This window comes from Bicyclus anynana, chromosome Z, assembly GCF_947172395.1.
Source record: "Bicyclus anynana chromosome Z, ilBicAnyn1.1, whole genome shotgun sequence".
NCBI lineage: Eukaryota > Metazoa > Arthropoda > Insecta > Lepidoptera > Nymphalidae > Bicyclus > Bicyclus anynana.
In genome coordinates this window covers 9291220-9305829 of record NC_069110.1, presented here as the reverse complement: position 1 = coordinate 9305829, position 14610 = coordinate 9291220, and the positions used below count along the sequence as shown (strand labels likewise).

Genomic DNA, 14610 nt, shown 5'->3' with positions numbered 1-14610 from the left:
AAGACAGTGAAGAGGTAAGTAAACAAATGCCTAGCCTGATTTGATTTGTACGTGATTAACTAACACTCTTGAATATAAGTAATACAGATCTATTTATTTTATTTAAAACTGCGCTTTCCATTGCCATTCCAGCACCTTGGGACCTTGGGGACCATCACCTCTTCAAACTATATGCCCTGCCCATTGCCACTTCAGCTTCGCGACTCGCTGAGCTATGCTTAGATATTATACTAACAAAATTTAAATTACAACATATTGCGATTGATTTCAGGGTCTTAACTTTGATAAGATCCTTGATTACTTTATCAGAGAATACTAATAGTACCAATCTCCCTCGCTCACGCAGAATTCTACAGCTTCTGTGAGTTCATTAGAACTACTGAAACAGCAGTGAGAAGTAACACTGATGTCCGGGGTAAACCTGAATTTTGTATTGCTACTCGCTGTCTATGTGGTCTCACATTATTCACGAAAACGTAACTATATAAACGACCTTTTCATAATGTGTTAATTTAAAATATTTTGACCTTTGGAAGATCAATACATGATAAAATATATGTTTTATACACTTATATTTATATGAGACATTTTGAAACAGTTACAAACTGTATGAAAGCAGCCCAAAAAATTTAGCCGTAATAATTAAATAAGTAATGTAAACCGACGACGAATTCTCTTAAATGTCCTTCGTCTTCATCACCAGACCTCTAATGACAGTCATAAAGTAGCTACTGTAAATCGTTAAGGAGTTCCCTTAACCGTCCTTCATCTTTGTCATCAGATCCCTTATGACAGTCACAATCCACTTTGGTGGAAAGTTCTCATAAATACAAATTAATCAAGTCCAACCACAGTGTTATTGCTGAAAATCGTTGAGGAGCTCCCTCTTCTTTGTTTCAGCAAATCTTGACTTGGTGACAATGGAACCATTTGGAAAGTTATACCCTTTCACACAAAAAAAAAAGAATTTTCTAAATCAGGCATCTTTAAGTAATCGGCGAAAATACATTACAAAAAAATTAAGATCCCGACGAATTGAGATCCATCCGATTTTTTGTAAAGTCGGTTAAAACAGATGAGACCAAAATGAAGTACCAAGTAGTTATCATTTTTGTCATAGAATAAAGATAATATTATTGATAACATAGCCCGTTTCTTTGTTGATTCCACTTGTCATGTTAAAAAATAAATAAAGGACTAAACATCCACACCCTATTACCACTTGGAAACAAAGGCATGAGCTTATGATGAAAATAGAATAATTCAATAAATTGGCGCATGCTTCGTGCTCTCTGTAGCTGTACCTACCTGTTGTATATTACCTCAGATCACAGCTTTTGCCTGGGACCCACCCCTTCCATCTAGGTTGAAAAGTTCAGGCATGCGCATAGGAGCTAGGTCCGCTTGCCCGGGCTGGATAGGTGTACCTAGGCATTCAGACTTTCAAGACGCATATTGCGTTTTTGTAAAATCATTAAAGTGCATCAAAAAAAACCAGTGCTAAAAGAAGGTAAGCTAAACAAAAAGTGTCGTGAGTGAAAGATCTACCTAATAGTTATTTTATTGCATCCGAGGATATTAATAAAAAATCAATCGATTTTCTTAACAAAGGAGTCTATTGCGTTAATCTCTTGTGGAGTGAGATAAGTGATTAAATTAGTTGGAGAACCATAACTATAATTAATCATTAACTTGATTCTTTGTAATGTTTCTAAATTGAAGCGTTTAAATATTTAATATATATTTTTTTTTATTTTCAGAATTTCGCAATGATTTCTAAAATGTCAACCATAAACCAAAATAATGAAAAAAAATCTTCGGCTGAAAATTCCAAACAGGAGGAGGAGACTATGATGGAAGTTGATGTGCAACCCGAAAAAGCTGAAACAGTTGAAGCAGCTGCAAGAGGTGAGAGGGCCGAAATGATTGAAAAAGCTGAAATGTTTGAAAGAGCTGAAAGAGCTGGATGTAAAATCTCGGGTAGCTTTCTACCAGTGGATGAAAGTGGCGAAGACAATGAAGAGGTAAGTAAACAAATACCTAGCCTGATTTGATATGTACGTGATAAACTAACACTCTGGAATAAAAATAGTACAGATCTATTAATATTATCTAACACTGCGCTTTCCAGTCATTCCAGCACCTTGGGATCCCAACGTCCATCTACTCACTCTTCAAACTATATGCCCTGCCCATTGCCACTTCAGCCTTGCGACTTGCTGTGCTATGCTTAAATATAATACTAACAAAATTTAAATTACAACATATTGCGATTGATTTCAGGGTTTTGACATTGATAAGATCCTTGATTACTATATCAGAGAACCGGGTTCACCGGCCCGAGCAGTACCACCGGTTGTAACAAATACTTCAGCCTCAGCAGGAGCTGCGTGTGCTGAAAAAGCAGCCGATGTGGCATACACAGCTCATGGCGCTGCTACTAGTTGTTCTTCTGGTACAGACGTTGAAACAAATTTGAAAAAAATTTTTAACAACATTACCGGTGAGTTGACTAAAATTAATGTTCATAATGACCCAACTAAAATAAAATGACTGACTTTTATGTTATGTTTTAGATGAGAGTATGGTGAGTGACGAAAATAAGTCAGCACTAATGCAATCGGCACAAGAGCAATTGTTCATTGATTGTAAGTATTTTTATTTTCTATAATTTGTTTAATTATTTTTCAAACATAATATCTTTATTATCGCTTGCAGGGTGCACATCGCGTCAAATAATGACCAAAAAAGATGGTGACGAATAAACCCACAGACAAGATGAAGACTATGGAGAAGTCGTCTATGTGTGTTTCTATATTTATTCCGATATTCCTAAAAATAATCACATAAGTAAAATATTATATATAATCCTTCGTTAAAATATTTAAAGGTCAATTTTCAACAAACATCTTACTGTTATAGTGACCTACAAACAAAACCTTCGACAATGTAATGTTTGTCAATTTTATATGAGTTGTGTATGTTTATGTTCCTTCTAATATATAATCTAAAATTATGAATTTCAATTTCGATTTCTCATTTTAATTATTTTTATAACAACTAGGAAACTATTGTTTTCACTAACTGAATCCTTATATGATATACAATGAACTAAATACTATTGTATTTTATACTATTTTACTATTAAATGTACCCAATATTTTAATTATGATTTTACATAAAATGTATTAAACAACTATCTCTCAATAAATGTTTAGCGGTGATGTTATTTTTCTTTATTCGACCCAGATTTTGTTGACGAGCAAACAACACTGCATTATGATATCAATAAAAAGACTTAAATTATTAATGGAGCATCACTGAATAAGAGAGTAACACATAGCGCAATAAAAGAACGTAGGGGTACAAAAGACGATGTAGTGGCTAAAATCTAAAAAAGTTATGGCACTTTAAGGGAAAGAATGAAAGAAGACAAGCAAAAGGGTATAAGGCGAAGGTGAATGGAAATTTTGGAAGGGAAAGTCCAAAGCAAACGTCTTTGTACTTCTTCCAGGACATTAATAATAAAAGTCAGGTCAAGAGTACTCTATACCGATGAACTTTTATGAAACGAATGATTTAAAAGAAGAAGATGTAAGGGAGTGATATTGCTAGATTAGCTGTAGATTATTTCAGCTTTCGTGTTGATGATTAAGTGTGCGTGCTACTCAATAAAATGTATAGGAATCCACAGTTACAATATTTATCTTTCTCTAGTCTACTCAACAAGTGTTTCCTCGTCTAACTTTTTAGCAGTCACCGATAAATATGATAGATTTCACAGAACAAAGAAATTCCCATTACAAGTTAATAGGTACTGATCGTCAAAGAGTTTTTACCCTAAAACTATCACTCTTAGCTCGCAAATGCTCATTGGAGGAGCGTGGTGCATATAATCTTCATACTACTATATAATGTAAAATGTAAAATTTAATGTAATAAATAATTAAAAAATTTAATAACGATCGTCAGTCTTGCGAAAATTTAACAACATTTTTGGCGACGGGCTCAAACTGGCACTGTCTAAGACTAAAAACCGATACGATTACGACCTTTACAAGTCGTTAAGATATCTTTGTCGTGTTATGAAACTGGGAGCTAACCCCTTACCCCTCCTCTCATCGTCACCTGGAATCAATAATTTCCCGCAGGTTTTGATTTTGAGACATGCGCATATAGCTGGGGTCCTCGCCATCCGGGATTCATCTAGATTTAAACGTACAGGTGATTTATTGCTTTGTCTAGTGCAACATTGTAATAAGGTTTGATAAGAATTTCGTGTTTTTATCAAACCCAAGGTCGCTTGTAGGTCACCAAACACGAAAAAATGGAAGTAAGTATATTTTTGTAAATAATACTAAATTAGTGAGGGTAGATCAATATTTTTTTATAAGCTCAGCGAATTATAAAAGCGATTTTAGTTAATAAAAATTAAAGTATTGATTTACTGTGTATTATTTAATTATGTTGTAATTTCGCGAATATAAATAACGTATCACAATGTAATTTTTGGGAAATATTAGTGATTAAAGATAAGTGTGAATAAAATAAAATGGCTGTGTTTATGACAACAGTAACCAGAAATTTAAAGCTGTGTTGATTTTATTTTCAGAAACTTGGTGAGGAAAATTTGCCAAAAGAGGAGGTAACTACGGACTCCAAAAAAGAAAATGGCGTAGAGAATGATCAAGAAGAACCAAAGGTTGAAACTAATAGCCAATCTGATAACTCGGCTAGTAGCTCTGCTAGCTCAACGACGCAACAAGCTCGACGAAACGAGCTGCAAAATGCTAGCTCAACTTCTAATAATCGAGCTACAAGAGCTACACGAACTAGGAGAAATAACACCAGATCACGGCGCAACCATCATTCACATGATCACCTCATTACTGAGGGCTTACATTTGGATGGTGTAAGTTATTTTTGGAATGAATTTAACCATTTTAGGGAAGCTTCATAGAGCGAGAACCAGACAGCCCTCATTTTATGAAGGCTAAAAGTACGTATGCTCCTAACAATAGGTAAGTAACGCTCATGCTCCTACCATAGGCAAGATCTTTAGCCCATGCTCCTACCATTAGTAAAGTCGTCCGTCCTTGCTCCTAACATAGGTAAGTACAGCCTATGCTCTTACCATAGGTAAGGCCGTCAGCGCATGCTCCTGCCATAGGTAAAGATGTAAGCCCATGCTCCTACTATAGGTAAGTACAGCTCATGCTCCTACCATAGGTAAGTGCCGCCCACGCTCCTACCATAAGTAAGTACAGCTCATGCTCGTACCATTAGTAAGGTCGTCAGCTCATGCTCTTAACATAGGTAAGTACAGTCCATGCTCCTATCATAGGTAACGTCGTCAGCCCTCGCTTCTACTCCTATTATGGTAAGTACAGCTCATGCTCCTACTATAGGTAAAGTTGTCAGCCCACGATCCTACCATAGGTCCTTACCAATGGTAGGAGCATGGGTTGACAACTTGGCTACCTTTAGCCAATTATGGAGTTTGGACCGTGGTGGCTTTGGAAGATAGCAGACTTCAATGGTTCAGATCCTTAATTTTCCATGTACAAAACGTATTTTTTTAATTCTGACGCCAGTCGGCAAATCCTAAAATTCGCTATATCTTCTTCTTTTTTCGCAAGAGACCTTTTCCGAGATCAAAAGGGAGAAATGTTGTTGTTTTTAAAGGGTTGCCACATTGTTACCTATGGTAGAAACAAGGGCTCAAAAAGTTTCAACTTTTATAAAAAAATATTATTATAAAAACCGGCCAAGTGCGTGTCGGTTTCCTTAGATTAAATGATCACTTTAAACCCGCCTATAAAATGGTAAAAAGAAAGTTCGAAAAAAGAAATTTTGAGGTTGATACATGAGTAAATTGAGGCGATTTTTTCTTCCTTTGTCCCATGACTTATAACTATATAACTTGAGTTGCTACTGAGAATTATTGAAATATTGAAAAAGCTTATTGGTTTATTACCCTACCCTGAACACCAGGGCCTCGTGATATGAATCCGATGTAATTCAGCTTTTTTTCCAAGTGGCTAGGGAGCTTAGAGTTTATAGAATGGAACTAATAATAATTCATTTAATTTTGTATTGTTTACAGTCTACATTCCTCTTTGATCGCGTACCAGATATGTTTGTGAGAGTGTCTCAGCCACTGTCCCAGTCAAATATTTACGAGTTAATTTTCACTCGATTTTCCCTTGGTAAGTAAATCATAATGATCATTTTGATACTGAGCAATAAAAAATATTAGTTATTAATCATTTCTATTTGTTTTTTACAGAATCTTATCGAGCTGATGCCGACGCCCTCTCAGAATTTGATAATTTTACTCTGGAACACGAAATTTTACCAGGTGATTAGTGGATTACGATTGATATTTATACATATTATTAAAAATGTATATTTTGCCTCACTCTTATTATTATTTTCAGGGTTCGAGCCGTTCTGCGCTACGCCTGATTGCAACTGCGATATGTAAATAAAAATTGTGTTCTACACGATTTTTAACCGATCGCAAACTACAACTTTGGCACTATTTATGTCTTAACAATACGTTTTATTGTTTATTGCGCTTCAATTGACAGACTCGTCAGAATTTAAAGATTAACTTCACCATAGACACACGGAATTGCTCTAGCTCGTCAAACTCTGTGAACTGCCAGCTAAAAGTATGTTTATAAAACAATAGGATAGTTGACTCATATCAAATTTAATATAAACAATATTAATTACTTAAAATACATGGAATAAGGGTCTGTAATATATCGATATTAAAATCAATAAAAGTTCAGGATTTTGTAGAAAACTTAATAAATGTCAAACTTATTAATAACTTATTAATAATTTTGCCCAATACTTAACCTTTTGGTTAAGGTTTAGTATTTACGTGACGTCATGAAACGATATAGACCATACATCATAGCTGACAGCGTTTTGACTCGTTGTGACAAAAAAAATATTTAAAAATTAATGTTTTTATGAATTCGCGTGTAAAAAAATATGATATTTTTTTTAATCAAATCAAAGATAATAAACAATTTAAGACCATTTTAAAAAAGTGTCAACTAGGCTTTTGTCAGAGTTTATGATGACCAGATGTCTATCATTTTATAAAAGCTAAATTTGTCTCATGTTCGTAACATCTCCTGGTTTTGAATTAGTGGTGGATTTTACCTAACTGGTGTAACGGCTCATAATGAATAATGTCCTTCCAATCCCACCATACACACAGCATCACCTTGTTGCGAGTTAACCCAGGTTTCGCCACAGTCTATCCATGAGGATTTCCCCACGTAAAAAAAAAAAAAAGGTTTCGCCACAGTCTGTGAATCCTGACCGGCATTTGACCACGATCTTTTTCGCACGTTCTTGTCGTATGTGATTCACTTTTCATCACCAGTTATCAGCTGCTTCAAAATTGTTTTGGTTTCATTACGTCGTAATAAAGAATTACAAATGAGTACACGGTCCATTAAGTTTTTTTCAGTGAGCTCATGAGGCTCCCAAATATCGAGCTTTTTTGTGTACCCAGCTTTTTGTCAACTAATAAGCCAATCTTGCTCCATTTTTTCAAAAATGGCATAAATTTTTATCGTAGCAGGGTAACCATAGTGACACGCATCTTTAATAACACCATTTTTAGATTGAAAACGTTTAACCAAGTTTTCGCTACACTCACTGATACTGCATTAGGTCCATAAACATCACAATTTTTTTTCGCAGCTTGTGTTGCATTTTTGCCTTTTGTGTAGTAAAATTTTAAAATGTTTCAAATTTCTTCATTAGATCCACTCATTTTAACAATAACAATAATGAAAATCACACATTTTCCTAATTTGAATTTGGAATTGTCTTCTTTAAAATGAAAACTTCTTCTTAATTTAAAGTTCATACTTACTTTAAGCGAAAAATTTCTTCCCCAACCTTGTACTTAAATGTAAAATTTATATTATTTAAATTTTACATTTAAGTATTGACCAAGTCTTCTCTATTAGACTATTAGGAAGTTCGTTGTAGATTTTTACTGCCATTCATAATGTACTCTTGGTGAACACTGTCAATCCTGTAGGGGTCTAACCAATCGATTTTTTTGGCATGTTCTCAGGTTTTGCGTTGTTGGTGTGAACAGAGAATAGACACTAGTTCTTTTTCACGAAAAGAAACATTTGACAAATGTACTGACTAAGTACAACCCCAAGAATTTTTTTTACGACTTTGTTCACATGTTTTATTGTCGGTACATACTCATGCTAATTTATAGCTTTCTAGTAGTAATAATCTCTGCGCTAAATCGCGGACAGACGGACGGACAGTTGATGCTCGTGACATGGCGAAACTATAAGGGTTCCTTGTGGACTACGGAAACCTAAAAATCTGACGCTTTGTACTTGGACTGTCAAGTGTCTGTTTCCTAACGGTTCCCTAGAAATATAGTACCTCCAAAAACCATCGCGTCTCTAATTCCTTAGTGTTCATTTACACGAGCAACTGCTACCGACGACCGCAGTCGACAGCAGTCGTCAGTAGCAATTGCTGGTCGTAAATGAACCCTTATATGCCTACGGTACCTATAAGCTTGTCAGCCGATACACCTAGTACTTTCAGCTTTTATAAAATCCTAATAGTTTGGTTATCAAAGAATAATCGAAAACATCTAGTAAATTTTGTTACCATCTAATTCTCATTCTTTATGAATCTTTACTTTTATTTGAGCTAGTCTTGATTTATAACTATTTCTTTCCTAATATTTGTTATTTATCTCACTTTAATGAAGCCAAAGCTTGAAATATTACTTATGTATGTCCGCAGGTATTCAGTACCGCATTGGTGTCAATGTTATTGATGTTGTACATGCTTGTAGATGTTTTCCAGTAGGCAAATTTGCATAAGGGTAAATCAGATTTATTTATTCAGTTATTTGTTGATAAATTTATGTTTATTTTCGAATGCAGCTCGCTTCTCATCTTTTGCTTACATACGCATTTTGTATTATAGGTAGGTAGGTAGGTAGGTAGGTAAAAAAATGTTAGGTCATTACTACAATCAAGAAACAAAAAAATATTCTACACAATTATTTTGTGTATGATGTAGTTTCTTATCTGTAAAAATTTTGTATGATGGTCTTAAAGATTATACAAAAAGAAAAAAGAATAGATCACGGAGAGCACCTACCTTAATTTGGTTTTGACGGAAAGTATCAATGTTTTACTTTTAAATTTTACACTTTTGAATTTATGTTTGTAATAAATCAGTTGTTAAATTTGGAAACTACAACTTTTTAGAATTCAAGTTAGTAGTAGGTAATAAGTACATACCTAAGAAAACAAAACGGTCTAAATTTTATATTTTTGGTTATTAACAACCCATTTTCTAACTGTTTAGATAAGTAGGTAATTGTTGTATCCGATGAAGTTGTACCTATTATTATTTTTATATTGATATACAAAATGGATTATAATGTTTTCAATTACGAAGGTACAATTCAATTCTCATTATTTCTATTAGTGAAATAATTTTATTTATTTTTTGTACAATCCTGTGAGGAATTTTGAAGAATATTGTTATTAAATTTCTGAGATGTATTATCTATTTTTACGACTTGATTTATGAATCTCTATTTTGTCAGATTAAAATGAATGTTTAAATGTGTATTAATGTTTCATTTCGTCGTAATTCTAAGCGCATCAGAAAAATTTGTTTTAAAATGAAAAATAAGGTATATTTAAACATATGTATATAGATATACATATACAGGGTGTCCCGTAATTATTACGACATAAGTACTCTACAGGATGATAGCTGACATCATAGCTAAAACACACACAAATCACTAATATAAATTCTTTTGTTATTCAAATGACAGAAACACATCAGCTAAGGTCTTCTTTTTCAGTATTTCCCAAAAACTTTACCAGTAGATCAGTTCTTCAAGTTTTTGCCGACTAAATGTGTCGATTAGTAGCTTTCCTTAGTCTGCAACTAGTTTATACTTACTCTTCATTTCTAAATGCAATAAAATATCACAGATACCAATTAAAACTAGTTATATTTATTTCATTACTAGCGGACCCGGTCAAGCTTATAAGTGCACTTGTTCTCTATCCCTACCCTACCCCTACCGCTTGACTCTTAAACGTTTGTATGGGAAATAGAAAAGGGCAGTTTTTAGGGTTTTGCCGGAAATTATTTGATTTTTTCTCACCTTTTAAACCTTCCCTATACCTCCACGAACATTTCAAGACCAGGATAAGATAAATCCGTTAAGCCGTTCTCAAGTTTTAGCGAGACTAACGAACAGCAATTCATTTATATATATATAGATTGCGGGCGTAGCTATGTCTGGGTTCGATCCCCGCCTGGACCGACTGAAGTTTTAGGTTGAGGGTTACCACCCTACCGGTAAAGACGTACCGTCAAGCGACTTAGCGTTCGTCTTTAGACACCGAAAAGGGATAGGATTTTCATCCGCCTTCTAACAAGTTAGCCTGTTTCCATCTTAGATTGCATCATAACTTACCATCAGGTAAGATTGTGGTCAAGGGCTAACTTGTAAAGAATTAAATAAAGAGCTTTTTCTTATATTGCGTTTTCAGTAACATACTCGTAGCAGCAAATCGTAGTCGCGACATGTTTTCAAACGAGAATAAATCTGTTGAGAAACGCTGGAATTGAATGACCGATTATTTTCTAGCTCTGTTACTCTATCAGCGAAGAATAGAGCAACATTACAGAGCTAGGGTGTATTTTTGTTTTTCGGAAAAAGACGGAAAACTCAAAAAAAAAAAATATTCGCATATTGTTATTAAACAGTTCACCGCGATTTCAATAACACGGAGATTCTTTGAACTTTTACACCAAAATTAATTGATACACCAGCAACAGATGGCATTTGTAGATATCTAATTTATTTTTTACAAAAGAAAGAAAACAAGAAAAGCGACACCTAGTTTTATCGTTACGTAGTTTTCAGAACCTGTCAACGTAGTTTTCGATATCTTATATAGAGGTCTATGCTTACTTATAAAGGGTGCTTGCTGTACACTCGCGGTGTGAATTCACGCCGAATTCAAAGCGAACGCGGCGTAAAATTCTAAAAAGAACGTATCCTTCCACATTCGTAAATTTTCTCAGGTTGCTTTACGCTTTTAGCGACAATAGACTGGTTTCAAGATTCTACGTGTGCTGGTGGTGTTAACATACCAAATTATATACTAGCCTACGCCCGCAACTTCGTTAACGTGAATAAAACAACGTGAGTTTTTCAATATGCTTCATAGATGGCGTTGAGTGTAGGTATTACATCGCTCCAATATTTTGAGCTTATAAAACGGGAAATGCAAACGGATTAAAACTGTCGACCCCCAACTCCTTCAACTTCATGAGGCGTTCTGTGTCATTTTTTGCTGTAGTTTTAAATACTATAAATTATATGTGCCTTCTTAAAATTTCATCATATTTATATTTAATGTATCATATATGATACGCAAACGTTTGTTGTTTTTGACGTGACAACGTCTTATAATTCGATGGAGTCGGCTGCACACTCTAAAAAAGATGACGTCATGCGTAGTTCCCTCGCTCTAGGGTTGCCAACTTTTTATACAAGAAATAAAGTATATTCTGGTCTATGAAGATAATTCAACAGTATTTAAAAAAAACGAACATTTTCTTTTGAAAAATGCAACCATTCCATCTATATTTTCCTATGACGTTGTCACGTTCAAATATCGTCAGTAAACCGACAGCCAACGGAATTTTGTTTTTAGATACACAAATATTAGTTTGGCGCTGCTTACAAAAGGATCGGTACAGTGCACACTGCGCGTAGCTTCGATGTAAATTTTCGCTTTTTAATGTAAAACATTTTTATCTTAACAATCTTTATTGTTATCTTACGCACATACATACCTTGGTCTAAGGTCCATAGAACCCCGGAGAACGTTGAGCTGTCTATTCCGTTCAAATATTTATGGTCTATAATGATGATGATGTATTTTACTAAGCATATCTGATACATTTTTACTCACGTTCGCCAATATTGGTCTAACTTAATTTGACTTGAACTTATATCGAAGATACGAGTGAAGAAGAAAAAGGTTGTTCAATAGATATTAGAGCTATATTTGATGGAGCACTGATGCATCTAATATCCAACCATAATGTACGACAAGGCTTTGTCATGCTGATGCATCATAGATTTGCATACTATTGAATCTAAAGGATGATGAGTGAGACTCGACTATTAAATTTGCTCTGAAATTGAATTTTTATTTCCCTTTGTATTCTTATCTTCTATTGGATACCTTCTTTTATTCTTTTAAGTGATGTGTTTTGTAAAAGGAAAAATGGAGCACTATCTCTCGATTTGATCGATATCTGTGAGTCACAGCTAATTTGACCAAACTAGACTGACTGAGATGACTCATAGATCATTGGTGAAAATCTGTAGAGGACGTAATTTTGTATTTTCTTATTATTGCACCCATAGATGTCAGTAGCGTGCATAAGGTTTTTAACTAGGGTATGGTATATAAATTGGAAAATTCCTTGTCCAACTACGTATTCTGTGGTCCAACATAGGTCCTCAGAGTCCTCAGAGTTAGGTAAGGCATTTTTGCATGAGATGTTAAATATAAATTGCACCGACTTTGTTCCAAATCAATATTCGCATTTTTACTTCTTTTTGTAGTAAAATATTATAGAAAGTAAACGTCATTTTGAAAGATTTTGGTATTAATACTGTACTCTTAAAAAAATTACTGCAAAAATAAGTCTAAATTAATTTAACAGCTGAACAGTATTACGTTGATAGTTGATTCAAACTGTTAAAAGTGACGATGATGTTCAAGAGACAAATTAATATTCTAAAATAAATACAAGAAAGAAAATAAATAGAATACACAAGGTATAATGGTCAAATAAAATAACATGTAGAGCCACACAAAGACAGAATACACACATTGCTTGCAATGTAAAAGAAGTCATCAGATCTTACAGAGTGCCTTTCTAACGCCCCTAAAATAATTCTAACTCTCATAACAAAACTATGCTAATGATAGGCGTTCATTGATCAGCATCGTATCGGACGTATCGAATCTAACGGATTTTTTATTTTACAGTAGAAAATCCATTCAAATGCGGATTAGTGGACGCACATGTATGACTTTCTATATAAAGAATATTAAAATCCATTTTAACAGATGCGTCCGATACGCACGATGCGTATCTGTGGACGCCTGCCGTAATACGGCATGTGTGTGTCCTTGTAGTTTATTTTTCTGCAGAACCAACACATTAATTAAATGTTGTGTTTTGTTACTCAGCTTTGTATCGTATTATATACAGTAAAGTATAAGCCCGGTGTAGGGAGTTGGTGGTGTTACAACCAAGCTTTTTAAGCCATTAACCATTAACATCCGATTGTAGTCGTTAAGTCTACTTGAAATGAATCATTTTTGACTTTGACTTTAAATAAACATCACCCTAAGTTCACCAACCCACATAGGGGCGGCGTGCTGGATTTAAGCTCCCTATCCCCTTACCTATAAGGAGAGAATCCTGGCCCGGTATTGGGCCATTAAAATAGGTTACAATGATTATGATAATTGTATAACCAGAATACATTTTTACCATTATCATTTTAATGACACGACTTTCATAATTTTTCTTCATATTACTGAACCGTGTCACGTTTCAACGATTTGTTACCACGGTTGATTTGAACTTGCCGATATTTGTACACACAGATTTTATAAAATAGTTCTAATGGAGTTTTAAAAGCTTCTCTTCACAATACAAGCTTAGTACACTACTCACTAGTGAAATGTTTTATTACTTGTTCCTACCTTATCATAATTGAAGTGACTATTCAAACAGAAACTTAATTAATTATTATAATATTTATTCACCATAATGAATTTAAAACGTTGGCAAATGAGGAGCGCTCATCAAGAGAAAATCCTATTGTTATGGTTACGAATTGTAGTCCTTTAAACATTATACAGATTAAAAAACCAACGATTGGCTTGAGATTTCTGATACACCAGTTCTAGAGTTTGGCTAATGAAAGTAGAGGTTTAAATTACCCGTCAAATTTAAAAAAAATAAAAAAACATGCGTTTTTATAGTTTGTGTAAATTATTTTTTGTTTGTGAATACATTACTACCTATACTTTATGTATTAAACTCAGTTATTCCAATATTTGTACTATAATTTTGAAAATTTACAGTCTCTACTTTCATTAGCAAAACTCATTTACACACAATAAATTAACTTATTTATTTAAGTCAACAACGTAATAGAAAAAGAAACTAAATTATAACAATTATATCTATATTAATATTATAAAGCTGAAGAGTTTGTTTGTTTGTTTGATTGAACGCGCTAAATATCAGGAACTACTGGTCCGATTTGAAAAATTCTTTCTGTGTTAGATAGCCCATTTATCGAGGTAGGCTATAGGCTATATATTATCCCTGTATTCCTACGGGAACGAGAACCATGTGGGTAAAACCGCGCGGCGTCAGCTAGTTTTCTTATAATATGATACATCGATTTGTCTGATAATGATAGTTAAAAGATCGTGTAAGAGTGTGTTATAG

General features: G+C 34.0%; 2 protein-coding genes across 2 annotated transcripts; both read left to right on the top strand.

The window, feature by feature from the left end:
• The first annotated feature begins 1354 nt into the window (after nucleotides 1-1354).
• Nucleotides 1355-3235, top strand: LOC112054198 (uncharacterized). Its single transcript, XM_024093891.2, has 5 exons — nucleotides 1355-1510; nucleotides 1761-2024; nucleotides 2284-2503; nucleotides 2577-2648; nucleotides 2719-3235. The coding sequence occupies exons 2-5, from the start codon at nucleotides 1770-1772 to the stop codon at nucleotides 2763-2765; spliced, it is 594 nt and encodes a 197-aa protein (XP_023949659.1). The 5' UTR covers nucleotides 1355-1510; nucleotides 1761-1769; the 3' UTR covers nucleotides 2766-3235.
• Nucleotides 3236-4169: 934 nt separating this feature from the next.
• Nucleotides 4170-9640, top strand: LOC112054201 (uncharacterized). The gene is made up of 5 exons (XM_024093894.2): nucleotides 4170-4333; nucleotides 4613-4912; nucleotides 6107-6209; nucleotides 6290-6361; nucleotides 6441-9640. Exons 1-5 carry the CDS (start codon nucleotides 4328-4330, stop codon nucleotides 6485-6487), a joined length of 528 nt encoding a protein of 175 aa, XP_023949662.1. The 5' UTR covers nucleotides 4170-4327; the 3' UTR covers nucleotides 6488-9640.
• The last annotated feature ends 4970 nt before the right edge of the window (nucleotides 9641-14610 follow it).